The sequence below is a fragment of the Hypanus sabinus genome, chromosome 12, assembly GCF_030144855.1.
Source record: "Hypanus sabinus isolate sHypSab1 chromosome 12, sHypSab1.hap1, whole genome shotgun sequence".
Taxonomy (NCBI): domain Eukaryota; kingdom Metazoa; phylum Chordata; class Chondrichthyes; order Myliobatiformes; family Dasyatidae; genus Hypanus; species Hypanus sabinus.
Window position 1 is genome coordinate 13834818 of NC_082717.1, and position 20137 is coordinate 13854954.

The window sequence follows — 20137 nt, forward strand, 5'->3', positions numbered from 1 at the left end:
AGAGATACAGGATGGTAACAAGCCCTTCCAACCCAACAAGCCATGACACCCTATTACCCCCACGTGACCAAGTAACCTACTAATGCGAGCCTCTTTGGAAAGGGGGAGGAGACCAGAGTACCCGAAGGCAACCCAGATGGTCCTGGGGAGAACATACAGACTACCCGGGTCACCTGTACTGTGCTACACTACCACACTGCCCTTTTTGAATGAAAACTCCAATCGTTCTTGCTGGATAAAATGCACACCATTAACTCCTGACGTCACCAGCGGCCCCTTCATTTAAGGAGGCACGAGGGACTGCAGGTGATAGGATTTGGGATGAAAATGTTGGAACTGAGATACAGGAAAACTTTGCCTGCTTACCGTTCATGCAGATCAGTGCTTTGAGGTGGAACAAGGTAAAGCAGTAACATTGCAGAATAAAGTGCAACAACTGCAGAGAGAGTGTCGTTCAGGTAAACAAATCAGGTAGATTATGAGGCCAAGAGTCTATCTTAACATTAAAGAGGAACTGTACGGTGCAGATGTCTCAGGCACACACAGTCTCGGGTACTGTGTATCTAGCTCGGGTACCTAGTGTATATTATATCTTTCCAGTTACTTTATACTACTGACCTGATACAGAGCTAAGTACTCTTATTTCTGTTTCCCAATCACCTTCATATTTTACAGACAGACATACTTTATTGATCATGAGGGAAATTGGGTTTCGTTACAGTCGCACCAACCAAGAATAGTGTAGAAATATAGCAATATAAAACCATAAATAATTAAATAATGATAAGTAAATAATGCCAAGTGGAAATTAGTCCGGGACCAGCCTATTGGCTCAGGGTGTCTGACACTCCGAGGGAGGAGTAGTAAAGTTTGATGGCCACAGGCAGGAATGACTTCCTATGACGGTCAGTGTTGCATCTCGGTGGAATGAGTCTCTGGCTGAATGTACTCCTGTGCCTAACCAGTACATTATGGAGTGGGTGGGAGACATTGTCCAAGATGGCACGCAACTCTTTTCAGACACCACCGTCAGTGAGTCCATCTCCACCCCTACAACATCACTGGCCTTCCGAATGAGGCGAATTTAACCAATATACAGTACTGTGAAAAAGTCTTAGACACCCTTGGCATACTTATGCACAGTACTGTACATTCAAGAGTGTGACAAGGGTGGGTGGAAGCTGTCCTGGAGTCTGGTGGGACTGACTTTCAAGCTTTTGTATCTTCTGCCTGATGAGAGAGGGGAAGAGAGAATGTCAGGGTGGGTGATTATACTGGCTGCTTTACTGAGGCAGTGAGATGCCCAGACAGAGTCCATCAAAAGGAGGCTGGTTTCCGTGATGTCCACAGGCCTCAGTAGTTTGTGTCACAGTTACCCATGTAAGTGTTCCCAACCCCAACAAGGGACTGGGAGGGGGATGACTTACTCCAGATTGGGAATGGTCATTCCACCCTCTGGAATTTTCTCCTTAAACCTCTCCACCCCACCGCCTCTCCTGTCTTCCACTTCAAACCTCCCTCACCGAGATTTCTCGACATTTATCCGACCCATCCCAAATGTGGCTCGATATTGAAGCCTCGTCTGAGGGCTCTCCCTCAGAAAGCGCCGTGCATCTGTTGGCGGGCCGTGGCGGTGTGACCGTAGCTCCCCCTCCCATTGTGTGTGTCTGTGCTTCGTCGGCAGCTTCAGAACCAGAGTGAACTCCGCGCGCCAACACCGGAGAAGGCCGCCTACTTCCTGGACGCTGCCATCGCTTCGCGGCGCAGCAGCCGCTCGGGATGCGACGAGGAGGAGCTGCGCAACTCCCACATGCTCTTCACCCTGCACATCTACCAGTACCGCATGGAGAAGAGCGGCAAGGCAGGAAGTGAGCTGGCTCCCTCGCGTCCTCCCCCACCCCTGCCATTGGCACCATGGCGCGTCACTAAAACAAGTCCCCAAGCCTCCATGTCCGTACCCCAATCAGCAGGTCGTCCCTCCTCTAGGAGAAGCGTGCCCTCAACATAGCTTCTGAGGGCAAGTTGACACAGACAATGCCTCATTTATTGTCCTTCTCTAATTTCCCTAAGAGGGTTCTGCTGGCCTGATTTATTTTAATTTGATAATTTAGAAATACAGCATGGTAACAGGCCATTCTGCCCCACCGGCCTACACCGCCCACTAACACCCATGCAACCAATTAATCTACTAACCCATCCATCTTTGGACCGTGGGAGGAAACCAGAACACCCGGAGCAAACCCACGCAGTCATGGGGAGAATATACAAACTCCTAACAGGCAGGGGCGGAATTTAACCCAGGTCCCTGGTGCTTTAATAGCATTACGCTAATTGCTACGCTACGGCGCACACTGTGATGAAAGGAGTTTTGGGGATGTGAACTGCATTGTTCTGGGTGGGTGAGAAAATACTCGAGTTATAAAGCCGTACGGCCCAGAAACAGGCCCTTCAGCCCATTGAGAGGCTGCCTGTGGGTCTTACACTAATCCCTTCCTTTTACTGTTCCTGAATTCTGTCCATGCCCAGTCAGGTTCTACCACCCACTGGCATACGGGGGGGCAATTAGCGGGGGCCAGGTGACCCTAATGATCTGCCGGTCTTCGAGACGTGAGAGGAAATTGGGTGCCCAAAGGGAATACACTCCCACCCTGATTGTACCGGAGTCCTGGAGGGATAACAGGATCACACTGTGTGATAACCCCTGATGTGTTTATAACCATGTTCCCACGAGGCTGCCCTGGATTATACTCAATATTCCGATGGTCATGCATCAACACGTGCATGTCGACAGTATCATCAGCACAGTTGCAGCTGCCCCGTCTGCATCTTGCATGTGCAGTTTTCCGATTTTGTGTTCCTGTTTGGGAAGTATATTTTCCTTCAGAACGCCGGGTGCTGTCTCACTGCGTTCCCAGCCGTCGGGCTGAGTCTCCACTGCGCTGTGAGGTTGATAAATGCTTTGTCAGTGTTCGGGGAACATTACGAGGAGCCGGTCATTCTGGGGGGTGGGGGGGAGTTCATTCCGTGGATGGTGGTGGGATAGCCAACTGATCCGATCCCTCTCTTATCCTCTTCTGCCGGCAGTGTCAGGAGGTCGCAGTCGTCTACACCTCATTGACCTGGGGAGCTGCGTCAAGGTACTCAGCAAAAGTCGAGAGGGCGGCTCCGGGCTCTGCCTGTCCCTGTCTGCGCTGGGGAATGTCATCCTGGCTCTTGTTAATGGCACCAAGCACATCCCCTACAAGTAAGCATTGTCCACCACTGAGAATGTGTCTCATTTGTGTGTGTGTGTATCAGTTTGTGTTTGCATGTGCACGTGTGCTGAACAGAGTCACAAAGCACAGAAATGGGCCTTTCAGCCCATCATTACCCATTGCACCTAGCAGGGTTTCCCAACCTTTTTTATGCCATGGACGCCCACCATTAACTGGTTGGGAACCCCAGCACATATCAATGTCAGACCCACAGCCTTCTACGCCTTAGTAGTTCACGTGTTTGCCCAAATGAGTTTCACAAGGCATATTCAAGTAAAATAACCTTATCTTTTAGAGTTAAGAGAACGCCAGCTGAGGGCAATATCCCAGCAGTGTTTAGATCTAAAGATCAATTGTCTCTCCCCCCTGAAGCGTATTGCATTTGAGAATAAACACAATCCCACCATCTGAATGTTAGTGCTTCAAGTAAAGGGAACAATGGGGTTAACTTGTGCCTTCCTTTCAGTTAGTCTGTGGATTCCTGGAGAGAATGAAGTACTGGAAGCAGCGACTCAAGACAGAAATGGCCCAAAGGAGAGGGCATGATTTTCTTTCTCAGTCGTTTCAAATAGATAAACATAATGATAGAGATGGGGATTACATTAATAATGGTTAACGTATACAGACACAGACTCCGAGTAACGTGTGTAATCTAAGCCTCCCGATCTCTCAATAACTGAACAGAGGGGGCATAATTTTAAGGTGACTGGAGGAAAGTATAGGAGGGGATATCAGAGGTAGGTTTTTTACACCAAGGATGGTGGCAGAGGCAGATGCATTAGGGGCATTTAAGAAACATGGATGAGGGAAAAATGGAGGGCTATGCAGGAGGGAAGGGTTAGATTGACCTTGGAGTGGGTTAAAAGATCAGCACAACATCATGGGTCAAAGGGGCTCTACTGTATGTTCTGTGTTATGTGATCAGCGATGGTTCTGTCATTACAATGAATGAGAATAAGCTGAGGATTTCCTGTCACCGGTCCTGGCAGGAGTCTTTCTGATGAATGCTTGGAGTTAAGACAGATTCCTCTAATCTGTGTCTAGCCTCAGCTATTGACGGGGAGAGAACTCCCTGGTGTACTTTGAATAGTATTTGAACATAGAACATTACAGCACAGTATGAGCCCTTTGCCCCACAATGTGGTGCCTGGTGCCGACCTTTTAATCTACTTCAACATAAACTTCCCACGTAACCCTCCATTTTTCTTTCACCCATGTTCCTAAAAGTTTCTTAAATGGCCGGAATGTATCAGCCTCTACCACCACTCCTGGCAATGAGTTCCACACACCCTGTGAAGGTTATGGTCTCAGTATCATATTCTCTATAAACTCATATTCAGATACCATTTCCTTTCTTTCACTCTATATAAGAACAATTCCTGCCTGTCACCCATTTTCCTTTTCTGTTCTGTGTACCAGTCTGACCTGCTGGACAGGTGCCAGGACTTCAGAACTACATCAGCACAAATCACACAGCCAATATCAGATCCCCCTGTCTTCACTCTAAGAGTGAAAGCATCAAAGAGCCCACCCACCCTGGACATTCTCACTTCTGGCCGGATTTTTGAACTGCACCCCGGCATGAAAGATGGACTCTGGACCTCACAGTCTACTTAATCACAGCCTTGCAACTGACTCTGCACACTCCCTGTACCTATAATATTTTATTCTACATTCTGTATTATCTCAGTACACCGTTGCAATGAAACGATCGGTCTGGATGGCAGAGAAGACAATGTTTTTTCACTGTTACTCGGTACATGTAATAGCAATAAACCAATTTGCTAAATCCCCTGGGTTCCACCCACATTTCACTGCTGACTCGTCTAATTTGTTCCTCTCTGTCGTAGAGCAGAACAGACTCAAAGGGCCGAATGGCACAATTCTGTTTCTGAGTCTCTTTCTCTTTCCACAGATGCCACCTGAGCTGCTAAGTTTGATCAGCATTCTCCACATCTGCTCTGTTTGTTTGTTGTTTTGTTTGCTTGTTTATTTTATTGAGATACAGTGTGGACCTTCAGGTTCTTCGAGCTGTACCTCCCAGCAACCCCCGATTTAACCCTAGACTAATTACAGGACAATTTACAATGACCAGTTAACCCACTGACTGCTACATCTTGGGACTGTGGGAAGAAACGCATGCAGTCACAGGGAGAAAGTGCGAACTCCTTACAGACAGCAGTGGGGATTGAACCTGGTACTGTAAAGTGTTATGCTAACCTGCCATGTCATTTTGACTGACATTTTCTTATCCTGCTTCTCTGTGTCTGGCTTGTATTCTGAGGCTGTGCTCTCTGGTCCTATACTTCCCAAAACAGGAAATATCCTCTCCATGTCCACTCTACGCTTCAATAGGTTTCAATTTATCCCAGCCAAGTTGCGATGACATCCTCCCTGAACAAGCGGGTTGAGATATGAAGGTGTCGAGCTGGCGATTTCACGTGACCCAGTGGGTCATTTCCAGCTGACCTTAATTATAATGGACACACCCCCGGGGATAGGCAATTACACAGCGAAGGAGTTCCAAGAGCTGCTAATTCCAGAACAAAGGATCACCGTGACACTGCTGTTACATTTCATTGCCGTGTAAAATGGATCAAGTAGAGCTGGTCGGAAATGAAAGGGAAGGTTTTAATTGTGCCCGCAGATGGCTGGGGGTGGCTGCCGATTACTCCTAGCGTTTACATGTGCATCACCTGGCCTGATGCAAGTGCACTAGGGTTTTGGATATCAAATAGGAATGTCCACAGTTTCCTGCTTTTTAAATTAGACAAACCCGATACTGTAATGCAAGACGACCCCTCTTGAGAGCTCGGGAGGCTTCGGGTCAGAGCAGGGGCGCATGGCAGAAAGCTTCTTCATCCCCAGTAAACTTAACCTTACAAAGGGACTTTGACATGGTATTTCAACTGTGCCTGAGGTAGATTATGAAGAAAGGTAAAGATTAGCTTTATTTATCACACGTACATTGAAGCATGGAGCGAAATGCGTCATTTGCGTCAAATCAAATCAGCAAGGATTGTGCTGGGCCCCCCATGAATGTCGCCATGTTTCCAGTGCCAACGTAGCACGCTCACAGCTCACTAACCCTACCCCGTCCACGTGGGAGGAAACCATAGAGAGAACATACAAACAGCTTACTGACAGTGACGGGAAATGAACCGTGATCGGCATTAGCATAACGCTAACCACTATGCTACCTTGCTGTAAACTCTATCCGAGCCATTCCACCATGCATCGTTAAACCCAGGTGCTTTCATTGTGGAAAGCTGGTTACTGGAACCTAAACTTCCCATTGTGCAGGTCTGGAGAGAGAGTGATATCACAGGAGAAAACCTTGTGTCGTATTTTGAACTTTACCCCTCTGAATTCAAAATTTCGTGGTTGGAGACCGGCAGATTAAATGCTCACTTTGACTGCAGACCCTCACTCTCACAGAGAAATACAGAACGTAGAACAACACAGCATGGGAACAGACACTTCAGCCCAGAGCGTGGTGCCTGACTAAATAATTAGTAGTCAAATCCTGGAATCAACTAATCCCTTCTTTCTACGCAAATCTCAGAAGAGAAGGGTTAGATTGACCTTAGAGTAGGTTAAAAGGTCGGCACAACACCATGGGACAAAGAGCCTGCACTGTGCTGTAGTGTCCTATGTTCTGTGTTAATATACTGAGATTACTGGACCCAGAACTACTGGGGTGAGGTCACTGGACTCGCGTTACTGACACAAGGTTACTGAGCCCAAGATGCTGAAGGTGTTTGGAATCTGAAACTCTCTGCCTGAGGGGGTGCGGCATTCTGCAAACATTTAAGAAGCTGAAAACCCAGATGAGGGTAGATGCATACTTGATGGCTTCACGCTACCCTCTCTACGACTCTAAGACTCTTAATTGGCTATACATGTCTTAGCCATTGCAGAAAAACAACTCTTAAAGAATACTCTTAGTTGATTATAAAACTTCAACAAGGCACAGAATTCAGTAACTTGCTGCTGTAAGTGAAGTTTGTTTACTTTGGGAAAGATATCTGTCTTAGGTTGGTTCCTTCTGTTAATATTGCTTTAGAGGCCTGCCAATGAAACAGGACCTCAGGGAATTCTTATACAATCACGTATCAAGGGGCCATTTCGTTCTTTGTGTATCTTGTTTCGCATTCATAGTTAGACCCACATTTGAGTTATGCCACAGGGCTGCCTGTTCTTCCTTAGACTTATTTTGATGTTTAACAGTATCTGCAGGACACAGAACAAGGACCTTCTAAATGGGAGAGAGTGAGGTACCAGCAGCGTTAGCAACTGAAGGCAGCAACGACAGGTGGCTGTGGACCAAATATTTTCAGCACAGTTTGAAAATTTGCCACCTTGGAACCTGCCAACAGTGTTAGAGAGATAGAGAGGGTCAGTAGCTTTGAGCTCCTTTATGTTAACATATCAGAAGATCTGTCCTGGGACCAGCACGTAACGTCATCTCAAAGAAGGCACAACAGTGCCTCTGCTTTCTTAGAAGTTTCTGTAGATTCTGCATGTCACCAAAAACTTTTGACAGGCTTTGAAAGATACACAGTGGAGAGTATCCTAATTGGGTGCATTATGAGCTGATATGGAAATATCAATTCAGAGGAACGGGAAAGGCTACAGAAAGTGGTGGATGCAGCTCAGTCCATCACAGGCAAAGCCCTCCCCACTATGGAATATATTTACTTGGAATGCTGGCACACGAAAGCTGCGTCATTCGGCAAAGACTCACACCATCCAGGCTGTCTTTCTTCTTGCTGCTACCCACGAGCAGGAGGTACAAAAGCTTTCGGCTCGCGCCACAAGGTTCAGGAACAGTTATTATTCCTCAACTATCGGGCTCCTGATCCGGCGTGGATAACTTCATTCACCAATGCTCTGAACTGAGTCTGCAACCTACAGACTCACTTCCAAGGACCCTTTACAACACATGGTTTCAGTATAACTTTTTTCTATTCGCACAGTTTGTCTAATTTTGCATGTTGGTTGTCTGTCTATCTTAGTCGGTTTATGTATTGTTTTTTTGTAAATTCTGTAGTGTTTCTCTTTTTCCTGTAAGTGCCAGCAAGACAGTGTGTTTCAGGCTAATATATGGTTACATATACATATGTACTTCGATAACTTTTAAATTTACTTTGAATTTTGAAAATGGCCTTCTGTTGAAAGATGGTTTTATTTATAACATAGCAACTGTTATTAAATCACATAAAAACTACTGATCAAAGAAGGAAGGCTTGAAAGGGAGGATGGAGGAGGAAATTCTAGGCACTGACATGAGAGTAGGGGTGCTGGTGGAGTGATTATAAGCACCCATTGGCTTCATCTGGCCTCACTCATAAACTGTGTTGCATTGTGGGACATAATACAATAGCCCTCCGTTCACCACACAACCCTGTGACCCCTGGGAGAGGTATGCTGGAGAACATCCAGGCCAAAAGAAGTTGGCACCTTCCTTTCCATCATTTCACGTACTCCAACCTGGTAATTATTTAATATCCATTCAAGGATGTGGGCTTTGCATTACTCGTCCATAGGATCACCTAGGCCTTCATAGTCTCGTGAAAAGTACAAACTGACTCAAGCCATGACCCTCAGCGTGAGGTCTTGGGGAACAGTTACAAAGTTTAGATTTCCTGAGGTGCTCTGTCTAGAACCGGCATGTTAGTCAACATGACAGGGTGGGTCGGAGGTCAGAGGGCAATTACTCAGCAGGATGGGATCAATGGTCAGAAGACACGTCACGTTTCTTCTGAATCAGGTGTTATTATAACTGACATATGTCATGAAATTTATTTTTGTGGTAGCAGTACAGTGCAAGTCATTAATAAAATGCAATAATAATAAAATAAATAAATAGTGAAAATGAAGAATAGTGAGATAGAGTTCATGAGTTCATGGACTATTCAGAAATCTGGTGGCAGAGGGGAAGAAGCTGTCCCTGATGATGGATGCTGCTTTCCTGCGACAGCGCTCTGTGTAGATGTGTCAGTGGTGGGGAGGGCTTTACCCGTGATGGACTGGGCCGTATCCACTGTTTATTGTTTGATTTTCTGTTCTTGGGTATTGTTGTTTCCATAGCAGGCTGTGATTCAGCCAGTCGTGTGTAGGTAGGAAAAGGGAGAATTGATGGTGTGTGCTGTTGATTGGAGTATAGGGCTAAAGTAAGGTCTGGTGATTGCTTATTGGTGGTCATTTGGCTAAAGAGCCAATAAAGGGCCCTATATCTAATGGTGAGAGCAGTCTGACCATTGCCCACTCTTCCATCCAATTCAGGAACACGGTCAGTCAGTTGTTTACGTGGTAACTTGCTGTCTTGTTGCTTCACTGTTTCAGGGAGAGCAAGCTCACCATGTTGCTGCGAGAGTCCCTCGGCAACCTGAACTGCCGGACCACCATGATCGCCCACATCTCGTCCTCCTCCAGCCACTACTCGGAGACCCTGTCCACCATCCAGATCGCCTCCAGGGTGCTCCGGATGAAGAAGAAGAAGACAAAGGTTGGTAGAGTTAACCAGCCGCCGGGAGGACAGGTTCTTTTGTTAAGGGGGTGGGAGATCAATAGGGAGAACGTGCAAACTCCACACAGTCAGTGGGGAAGACCTGGATCAAACCCTGGTCTCTGTGAGGTAGCATCTCTGTCAGCTGTAGCCCCATGCTGCCCAAGGGAGTGGCCCTGTGAAAATGAACCATTTTAATAACCCAGAAATTTCTTCACACAACTCCGTAAGAAACAGCAGCTTCTGGTTAAACTGGGCTTAGCCCAGGCCAGTATGTCACTGCAAATATTACGCGTGTCAGCCTGCGTTAGGAAGTTCGATTTCAAGTCTTTTCTTCTTCCAGGACAGTTGGAGTTTAATCCGGCCAAGTGTGAGGTGCTGCACTTTGAGAGATCAATTGTAAAGGGAGAGTACACGGTTAATATTTCCATAGTTCTATTTAATGTCAGGGAGATGTATGCAAAATGCATGCAGACATCCACAAAAACAGAAGAGTGCCCCGAGGAATGAGTGACAGTAAAAATGTTAAAATCCCAAGCTCCCCCCCCACCAACTCTCTCCCTCTCACACACAAGGAGCAGCAAAGCAATGACTCCCCATTACCCCCACCCACTCCACAAAAAAGCCTTAGCACCCTCCACTTATCAAACAAGCAATAGCAAAGACCCTACTAATTATTCACCCGACAGACGCGCTCGCTCTCTCTCTCTCTCTCTCTCTCTCTCTCTCACTCACACACACTCACACTCACACTCACTCACTCACATATTCTCACTGTTAAAAGTCTGTCACAATGCTTTTTTTCCCCCAATTTTCCACTTGGAGAATCAGGAGCAACCTGTCCCCGACCGAGGAGAGAGAGAAAGCGCAATTCGCCAAGTACAGAGGGTCCGACAGATGTTCCCAATGTTCTGTTTTCTCCCACAACACTTCAGTCAGTGACACCGGCTTAGAATCAGCCCGTGCTCAGGAGCCCCGAAGCCCCAGAAGCCCCGAAAGTGTGTTTGGCTTCTAGGCTGCTTCCTTGGAACATCGAAAAGCCTCTAGGAGTGGGTCCCACTACCGTAAGGAACCAGTCTGAGTGTAACTCCTGGTCAGAGTCTTCAACAGAACCCCATCCACCCTGAAAGGGAAAAAGGAGACATCAAAGGTAGAAATTAAGCTGCTTTCATGATGAGCACGAAAGAGTTGCCACTGGGCGCCATTGTAACGCTCTGACCCTTAACAGTACTGCTGTACAGAGGGATCCTCAGGTCCCAGTCCATAGCTCCCTGAAAGTGGATATGTGGTGAAGAAGGCAGATGACACTCTTGCCTTTATCAGTCAAAGCACTGAGTTCAAGAGTCAGGGAGTCATGTTGCAGCTTTAGTTAGGCTGCATCTGGAGTGTTGCATGCACTTCTGGTAGCCCCATTATTGAAAGCATCTGGAGAAAGCGCAGGATGCTGCCTGATTAGAGGGCAAGTCCTATAAGGAGAGGTTGAACAAACTTGGGTTGTTTTCTCTGGAGCAGCGGGTGCTCCAGAGAGACCTGATGGAAATTTATAGGATTATACAAGCTGTAGATAGATAGGTAACTTTCCCCAGGACTAAAGTATCTAATACCGCAGGGTATGTTTTTAACGTGAGACGGGGTAAGTTCAGATGAAACATGCTGGACAATATGAGTCAAACTTTGCCAAATCGGACTAGCTGAGAGGGAAATCTTGGTCAGTGTGGACCAGTTGACTGAAGCTTCTGCTTCAGTTCTGCATTGCTCTATGTGAGTTTCACATAGTTTTTCACACTAGTTTTTCAGGATCTGGGAACCAGAGCCCCAGGTCAGTAAGGGAAGGACCGGACCACAACATAGATGTTAGGAAAATAATAAAAGTCAAAATGGAAATAACAGATAGGATGTGTTGGATAGTTTGAAGTGGGTATATTTTAATGCTACGAGTATTTCGGGTAAGGGTGATGAACTTAGAGAATGGATCATACACAGAACTATGATGTTGTGGCCATTACTGAAACTTGGTTGAGAGAGGGGCAGAAATAAGTGATTAATGTACCAGGTTTTGAAGTTTTAGAAAAGAGGGAGGAGGAGGTAAAGGAGGTGGGGGAGTGGATTTGCACTACTAATCAGGGACAACATCACAGCTGCACTCAGAGGAGACTTACGAAGGATCAGACACTGAATCCATTTGGGTGGAGGGGTGCAGTCACACTGACTGTACTGTAGACCCCCCCCCCCCAATAGTCACCAGGACATTGGGGAACAGATATGCAAGCAGATTAAGGAAATATGTAAAGATAATAGGGATTTCAACTTCCCAAGCATAAACTGGGACCTTTTTAGTGCAAGAGGTTTCGATGGGGCAGAATTTGTTAAGTGTATCCAGGAAGATTTCTTAAGTCAACATGTGGACAGGGAGAAGCCGTACTGAACCTGGTGTTGGGTAATGGGCCTGGCCAGGTGACTGACCTTTCAGTAGATGAACAGTGACCACAACTCCTTAACTTTCAGAAAAACTAAGGTTAGGTATGGTCCTTGTGGTAGAGTTTTAAATTGTAGCAGGGCAAAACATTCGGCAGGAACTAAGAAGCGTTAATTGGGAACACCTTTTCTCTGGCAAGTCCATATCAGATATGTGAAGAATGTTTAAAGATCAATTGCTCAGAGCACAGGAACAGTTGGAGGGAGGACGGGGATGGAAAGATAAGAGAACCTCGAATGTCAAGAGTGGTGATGAATTTAGTCAAGGAGAAAAAGGATAAGTATGTAAAGCTTCAGAAATTAGGATCAAAAGAAGAAAATGAGGATAATGAAGCCAGAAAAGACCTAAAGGAGGGAATTAGGAAAGCCAGGAGGGGCCATGAAAAGTTCTTGGCAGGTAGGATTAAGGTGAATCTCAAGGCATTCTATGCGTACATCAGGAGCAAAAGGATAAGTGGAAGTAGAGTGGGACCACTCAAGGATAAAGGGGGCAACATTTGTTTGGATGTGGAGAATGTGAGTGAGGTACTTAATGAGTACTTCGGTATTTATTAGTGCTGAGTTCATCAATATATTCAGGTATTTAGAGGTGAAGGAGGAGGAAGTGTTGGGTGTCCTGAGTATTAAGGTGGATAAATCCCCAGGGCCTTATGGGATTTACCCCAGGTTATTGAATGAGGGAAGAGATGAGTTTGCTGTGCCCTTGACCAGCACCTTTGTGTCCTCTCTAGCCACAGGCGAGGTACTGGAGAACTAACAAGTGGCTAATATTGTGCCTCTCATTATGGTGAGTCTCACAGCAGCTTTCGGGAAGTTGCTGGAGAAGATTCTTAAGGATAGATATGTGAGCATTTGGAAGCCCATGGCCTAATTAGGGAGAGCCAGCGTGGTTTTGTGCATGGCAGGTCATGTCTTACCATCTTGATTGAATTTTTTGAAAAGGTGACGAGATTTATGAAGGTAGATGAGTGTATGTTATCTATATGAATTTTAGTAAGGTCTTTGACGAAGTCCCTGTGGGAGGCTAATCCAGAAGATTAAGATGTATGGGGTCCACGGTGAATTGACTATTTGGATTCAGAACTGGCTTGCACATAGAAGACAGAGGCTGGTTAAAGGGACTTATTCGAACTGGAGATCTGTAAATAGCAGTGTTCCACTGGGATCTGTGGTGGAATCTCTGCTGTTTGTGATGTACATAACTGACCTGGATGAAAATGTAGATGTAAGATGTAGTAAGTTTGTAAATGATACCAATATTGTGGAGTTGTGGATAGTGTAGAAGACTGGCAAAGAATACAGCACGATATACAATAGTTACAGATATGGGCTGTGAAATGGCAGATGGAGTTTAACCCAGACAAAGGTGAGGTGTTGAACCAAATGCAAGAGACAGTACACAGTTAAGAGCAAAGTATATTGAGTTCAAAAGTCAGGAGGTTACGTGGCAACTTTATAAAACTGGTTAGGCCACATCTGGAGTATTGCATACAGTTCTGATCACCCCACCATAGGAAAGATCGTGAGGCTTTAAAGAGGGTGCAGAAGAGGTTTGCCAGGGTGCTCCCTGGTTCAGAGGGCGTGTGCTACAATGAGAAGCTGAATAAACTTGGGTTCTTTTCTCCGGAGTGTCTGTGGCTGAGGGGAGATCTGATAGAGGTTTACAAGACTATGAGAGGCATAGATAGAGTGGACAGACAGTATTGATTTCCCAGGGTTGAAATGTCTAATACCAGAGGGCATGCATTGAAGGTGGGGGGGGGGGGGGTAAGTTTTTTACTCATAGAGTCATGGATGCCTAGAATGTGCTGTCAGGTGAGGTGGAAGAGGCAAATACATTAGAGGCTTTTAAGAGATGTTTGGATAAGCACAGGAAAACATTGTCCAGAGAGGAGGGATTGCTGTCTGGGTGTTGTTGATTTGCTCTTTAGCTGGTTCTTGTGCTGTGTTATACGACAGTATTGCTGACTATAATTTCATACTGTCAGAACCACTCGCTGTCCTGTGTCAGAGATCTGGATGGCCCAGCATCCAGTGGAGAAAGGATTCCACAGTAGGTGTGCTTCCCAATCTCGTTCCAGGTGTCCCCGGTGCTGGGAAGGGAGACGGGTCAGCTGCACATCTGCATGGCGTTAATCAGGCAGTTGGATTCACACGGGGGCAAGGGTTCAGTGTGATTAGTTGGTACTTCCACGGTGCCTTGCCCTGGGGAGGGGTGGGATGCAGTTCAGACTGAAGGCCCACAGTGTAAATCCTTCATCCGCAAATTACCCTATACCTAAAGCAGAAAGGAATCCTGCCCCAGCAGGTAAAACCAGCCAGCACGAGAAAAAGCACCATACCTGGCGACAATGATCAGCCATTTAGGAAGACTCATCTCCACCCTGGAGGAATGTCCCCCCTTTTGGATTTCTCTGATCCAGAGACTGAGGATGTATGGACATTGAGCAATGGGAGAATTGGGATAAGTATGGATACAGCAGGAAAACCTCAGCCATAGTCATGTTGAACGGAAGCTTATGGTTGTTGGGCAGAATGGCCTGTTCCTCAGTGACTGGAGCGGGAGTCAGGTCCCACTTAGCAGGATATTTCAGACCTGCACAGAGTGACCCTGGATACAGTATGCTCAAAGATAAATCACAAGATTCTGCAACTCTGAACGTTCATTTCTGGTGACTAGCCTTTCCCACTCCCGATTATCCGCATTCGTGGCTGCCACTCCGCAGGTCTCCCAGTTTTGGCTCACCTCTCGCATTGGAGTCCCAAGGCTGTTTGCGAAAGATTCACAAGTGCACCATCGTGAACTGATCTTACGCAGGAGCAGATGCTTGCTTGTTCACTGTGTTGTATTCGGCTTCTGACGTTCAGTTCCATTGGGATGAAGCTGTGCCTCATCCTGTGATGGATCGATAAATCCAGTTGCCCCGTTGATGCAGGACTGGGATGGAGCAGCTCAGATTTGGCTGTACTGTGAGCAAGTGGTTTGGGGGGGGGGGGGGCAATTGGAAACCCTTCAACTACTTCCCTTCAGCCCACCCCAGACCCCACCTGGGGTGGGTGGTTTGGCCCCCTTGGCCATGGTCTAAAATGAACTAGAGTTGACTAAACTGGGATCTACAGTTCACTTAGATTGCCAGCAAGGTGAAATGGGGCAAACCTCATGCGGAGCACTCACTAAGCAACACACACAAAATGCTGGTGGAACACAGCAGGCCAGGCAGCATCTATAGGGAGAAGCGCAGTTGACGTTTCGGACCGAGACCCTTCGTCAGGACTAGACGAAGCACTAGACTAGTCCTGACGAAGGGTCTCAGCCTGCAACGTCGACAGCACTTCTCCCCATAGATGCTGCCTGGCTGCTGTGTTCCACCAGCATTTCGTGTGTGCTGTTGTTTGAATTTCCAGCATCTGCGGATTTCCTCGTGTTTGCTCGAAGCATTCACTAGTTGGACTGAATGGCCTCCATTTACACAGTACTTTACAGGGAATCTGTTACGTTCTTGCCTAAGATTATCAACATCTAGGACAATTAGCAAATCAGTTTGCAAAAATAACTAATAGGCTTCCTTCATTTTAGCAGCTTCTAAATGCTTTGTAATGCTCGTGCAATAAATCAAAGGCTTCTGAGCTGCTTTATATAGCAGACATTTATCTTCCCATGCCACACAAACCACAAGTTATTTTTAAACATAAGCGACTCTGCAGGTACCAGAAACCCAGAGCGACACACACAAAATGCTGGAGGTACTGAGTAGTTCTGCTGGTATTTATGGAGAGGAATAAACAGTTGAAGACTCAGGACGAGACCCTTCATCAGGAACACTTTAAGGTATTTTTGTCTCCTCTAATCAGGAGTGGGTTAGATTGTACAGTTACTGAGGGAATGCTGTTCCATCTGTTATGTCCCCTCGTCTATCAAGCCTCCTCATCTGGCTCCATCACTCTTCTTCGCCACTTTCTATTGGATACCTTTCCTCTATCTTTCAGTTCAGATGAAGGGTCTACACCCAAAACGTCATAGAGTACTACTGTGCAGAAACCAACCCTTAGGTCCATCTAGTCTGTGTTAAACTGTTATTCTTTCCAGTCCTGTCGACCTGCACCTGGACCATCACCGTACACACACACACACACACACACACAAGGCTTTTACACAGTACTGTAGTGATTTTATGTATTGCACTGTAGTGCCACCACAAAAAAAATCAAATTTTATGACACATGTGAGTGATGATAAACCTGATTCTGATATGGGTCTTTATTGTGGACTGAGAGGAGAAAGAGGACAGGGCGAGGAGAATCATGGTTGGGAAAAGGCGAAGGGAGAGGGGAGAGAGTGGGAAGCACCAGAGAGGCATTCTGTTGTGGTCAATAAGCCAATTGTTCAGAATCAAATGATCTCGCCTGGTGTCTCAGGGCTGGGTGTGTCTACACCTGCTCCATCACCCCAGCTCTCCTTCCCTGCAGCACTCCACCCTCACTATTCCCAAAATCTTTTACACTCGCCAGATTTATAAACTCGCTCTCCACTCCACGTTGACAAATACAATGCCTATAAAAACTATTCACCCCCCCCCCCCGGCGGGAAGTTTTCATGTTTTATTGTTTTACAGCATTGAATCACAGTGGATTTAATTTGGCTTTCTTGACACTGATCAACAGAAAAAGATTCTTTTCTGGCGAAGTGAAAACAGCTCTCTACAAAGTGATCTAAATTAGTTACAAATATAAAACACAAAACAGTTGATTACACGAATATTCATCCCCTTTAATATGGCCCACCAAATCATCACTGATGTAGGCCGTTGGTTTAAGAAGTCACAAAGCTATTTAAATGGCGATCACTTGTGTGCAGTCAAGGTGTTTCAATTGATTGTAGTAAAAATATCCCTGTATCTGGAAGGACCAGCTGTTGATGAGTCAGTATCCTGGTAAAGACTATACCATGAAGACAAAAGAGCACTCTAAGCAACTCTGTGAAAAGTTTATTGAAAAGCACAAGTCAGAGAGGTACAAGAAAATTTCCAAGTTACTGAATATCCCTTGGAGTACTGTTAAGTTAATCATCAAGAAATGAAAAGAATATGACACAACTGTAAATCTGCTCAGAGCAGGCCGTCCTCAGAAGCTGAGTGACTGAGCAAGATGGGGACAAGTGAGGGAGTCCACCAGGAGACCTATGACAACTCTGGAGGAATTGCAAGCTTCAGTGTCTGAGATGGGAGAGACTACGCATACAACAGCTGTTGCCCGGGTGCTTCACCAGTCGCAGCTTTATGGGAGAGTGGCAAAGAGAAAGCCACTGTCGAAAAACACTCACATGAAATCTCAGCTAGAGTTTGCCAGAAGGCACGTGGGAGACTCAAAGTCAGCTATGAAGGTTCTATGGTCTGATGAAACCAAAATTGAGCTTTTTGGCCATCAGACTAAATGTTATGCACTGAACATAATCAAAAACACTCCATCCCTACCATGAAGCATGGTGGTGGCTGCATCACGCTGTGGGGATGCTTCACTGCAGCAGGCCCTGGAAGGCCTGAGAAGGTAGAGGGTAAAATGAATGCAGCAAATTACAGGGAAATCCTGGAGGAACACCTAATGCAGTCTGCAATAGAACTGCATTTGGGAGAAGATTTGTTTTCCAGCAAGACAGTGACCCCAAGCATAAAGCCAAAGCCACACAAGAATGGCTTAAAAACAACAAAGTTAATGTCCTGGAGTGGCCAAGTCAGAGTCCAGACCTCAATCCAATCAAGAATTTGTGGCTGGACTTGAAAAGGGCTGTTCACTCACAATCCCCATGTAATGTGACAGAGCTTGAGCAGTTTTGTAAAGAATGGAGAAAAATTCCAGTGTCCAGATGTGCAAAGCTGATGGAAACCAATCCACACAGACTCAAGGCTGTAATTGCTGCCAAAGGAGCATCTACTAAAGACTGACATGAAGGGGATGAATACTTGAGCAATTAATTATTTAGTGTTTTATATTTGTAACTAATTTAGATCACATTGTAGAGATCTGTTTTCACTTTGACCTGAAAGAATCTTTTTCTGTTGATCAGTGTTAAAAAAGCCAAATTATATCTATTGTTGTAAGACAATAAAACAAGAACATTTTCAAGGGGGGGGGGTGAATACTTTTTATAGGCACTGTGCAGTACTATGCAGAAGTAATCAATCCTAGCTCATATATATATATATATATATATATATATATATATATATATATATATAAAAGACTTTTGCAAAGCACTGTACTTACCCGAATTTATAAGATAAAGATGAGCTTTATTTATCGTACATACATCAAAACATACAGTGAGATGTGTTGTTTTCATCAAATCAAGTAGGTGAGGATTGTCAACATAGTATGGCCTCGATTCACTAACCATAGCCCTAACTGTACACTGGCACTGTTAAGCGATTGTGCTACCGTGTCTCTTAAATATTGCTCTCAAACCCTCATGCACCATTCCCCTGGCAGCTCGTTCCACTGTCCATTTCCCTCTGCAGATGCTATCTGACCCAATGAGTTTGTTTTTGCTCCTGACCAGAGGTGGCAGGTTTGCTGTCCAGGGATGACTGGGTAAACTAGACCTGCGTTCTCTAGGGTTTAGTGGAAGTGCAGGATGGAAGGTGCCATTACAAAGTTTCCACATTACAACGTGGGCATGCTATGGGGCACGGTTGTGTTGTGGTTAGCACAGCGTTTTACAGTACCGCCGACCCAGGTTCAATTCCCATCGCTGTCTGTAAGGAGTTTGCATGTTCTCCCCGTGACCGCGTGGGTTTCCTCCGGATACTCCGGTTGGTAGGAAAAATCATTGTGAATTATCCCGTGATTAGACCAGGATTAAATTGAGAGAGTTCTGGGCAGCATGGCTTGAAAGGACAGAAGGGCCTATCCCCCACTGTATCCCAATAAAAAAAAATTTAATCCTTAAGCTGTATTGATTGTTAACACAGGCAATGCATTTAACTGTACCTTTCAATGTAACACAACAAATTAATATGACTCAGGATACAAGGCGGTGCAGACTGGATGCAGGAAAGATATCTGGACTGGGGATCACAGTATCAGGATAAGATGTAGTACATTCAGAGTTAGAATGAGTAGGAATTTCTTCAGTGAAGCAAGCCATGACAGTCTGGTCACAGAGTTCATTCAATACCCGATAGATTTCCGAGCAGGAAAGGAAGCGAGGACTTTGGGGACAGTGGCGGAAAATGATGCTGAGGTAAAAGGACATCAGGCATCATGACATGTGTCAATCATCATGATGCACCATCAATAACTCTCTTTGAGATATGAAGGCGAGATATCGGCTTTTATTGACTGGTAGAAAGAACAAGCAGTGGTTGACCACCATAATACATCCTGGAGACTGAGAGGCCGGGCTCATGCCTCAATCGCCTTTATACCAGGGTCTGTGGGAGGAGCAGTCAGCAGGGGGCATGTCCAGACAGGTATATGTAGTTCACCAGACATCATGCAGGGCACGAGCAGCCGACACAATATGAATCCCATCCAAACCACAGCCGTTCACTCACTCTTCCACTGGAATACAGCACTGTAGTGATTTTATGTATTGCCCTATACTTCTGCAACAAAGCAGAATTAATTTCCTGATAAATGTGAGCGATCATAAACCTGATTCTAAAATGGGACTTTTGTGGACTGAGAGTGGGAAGGGGACAGGGAGAGGGGAACCACGGTTGGGAAAAGGGGAAGGGAGAGGGGAGGGAGTGGGAAGCAGCAGAGAGACATTCTGCAATGATCAATAAACCAATTGTTTGGAATCATATGACCCTACCTGGTGTCTCAGGGCTGGGTGTGTCTGCACCCCTCATCACCCCCACCCCCAGTGCCCCTGCCACTTCTCTGCCACCTGCCCACA

General features: G+C 45.9%; 1 protein-coding gene across 2 annotated transcripts in view; it reads left to right on the forward strand.

Moving 5' to 3' along the window:
* kif26ba (kinesin family member 26Ba) overlaps nucleotides 1–20137 on the forward strand; it is a 356970-nt gene that overhangs the window by 286346 nt on the left and 50487 nt on the right. For both annotated transcript variants that reach the window (XM_059985564.1, XM_059985565.1), the window contains 3 exons: nucleotides 1685–1868; nucleotides 3085–3244; nucleotides 9603–9765. In XM_059985564.1, the coding sequence (XP_059841547.1) occupies nucleotides 1685–1868; nucleotides 3085–3244; nucleotides 9603–9765 (507 nt within the window). The remainder of the gene's footprint in view (nucleotides 1–1684; nucleotides 1869–3084; nucleotides 3245–9602; nucleotides 9766–20137) is intronic.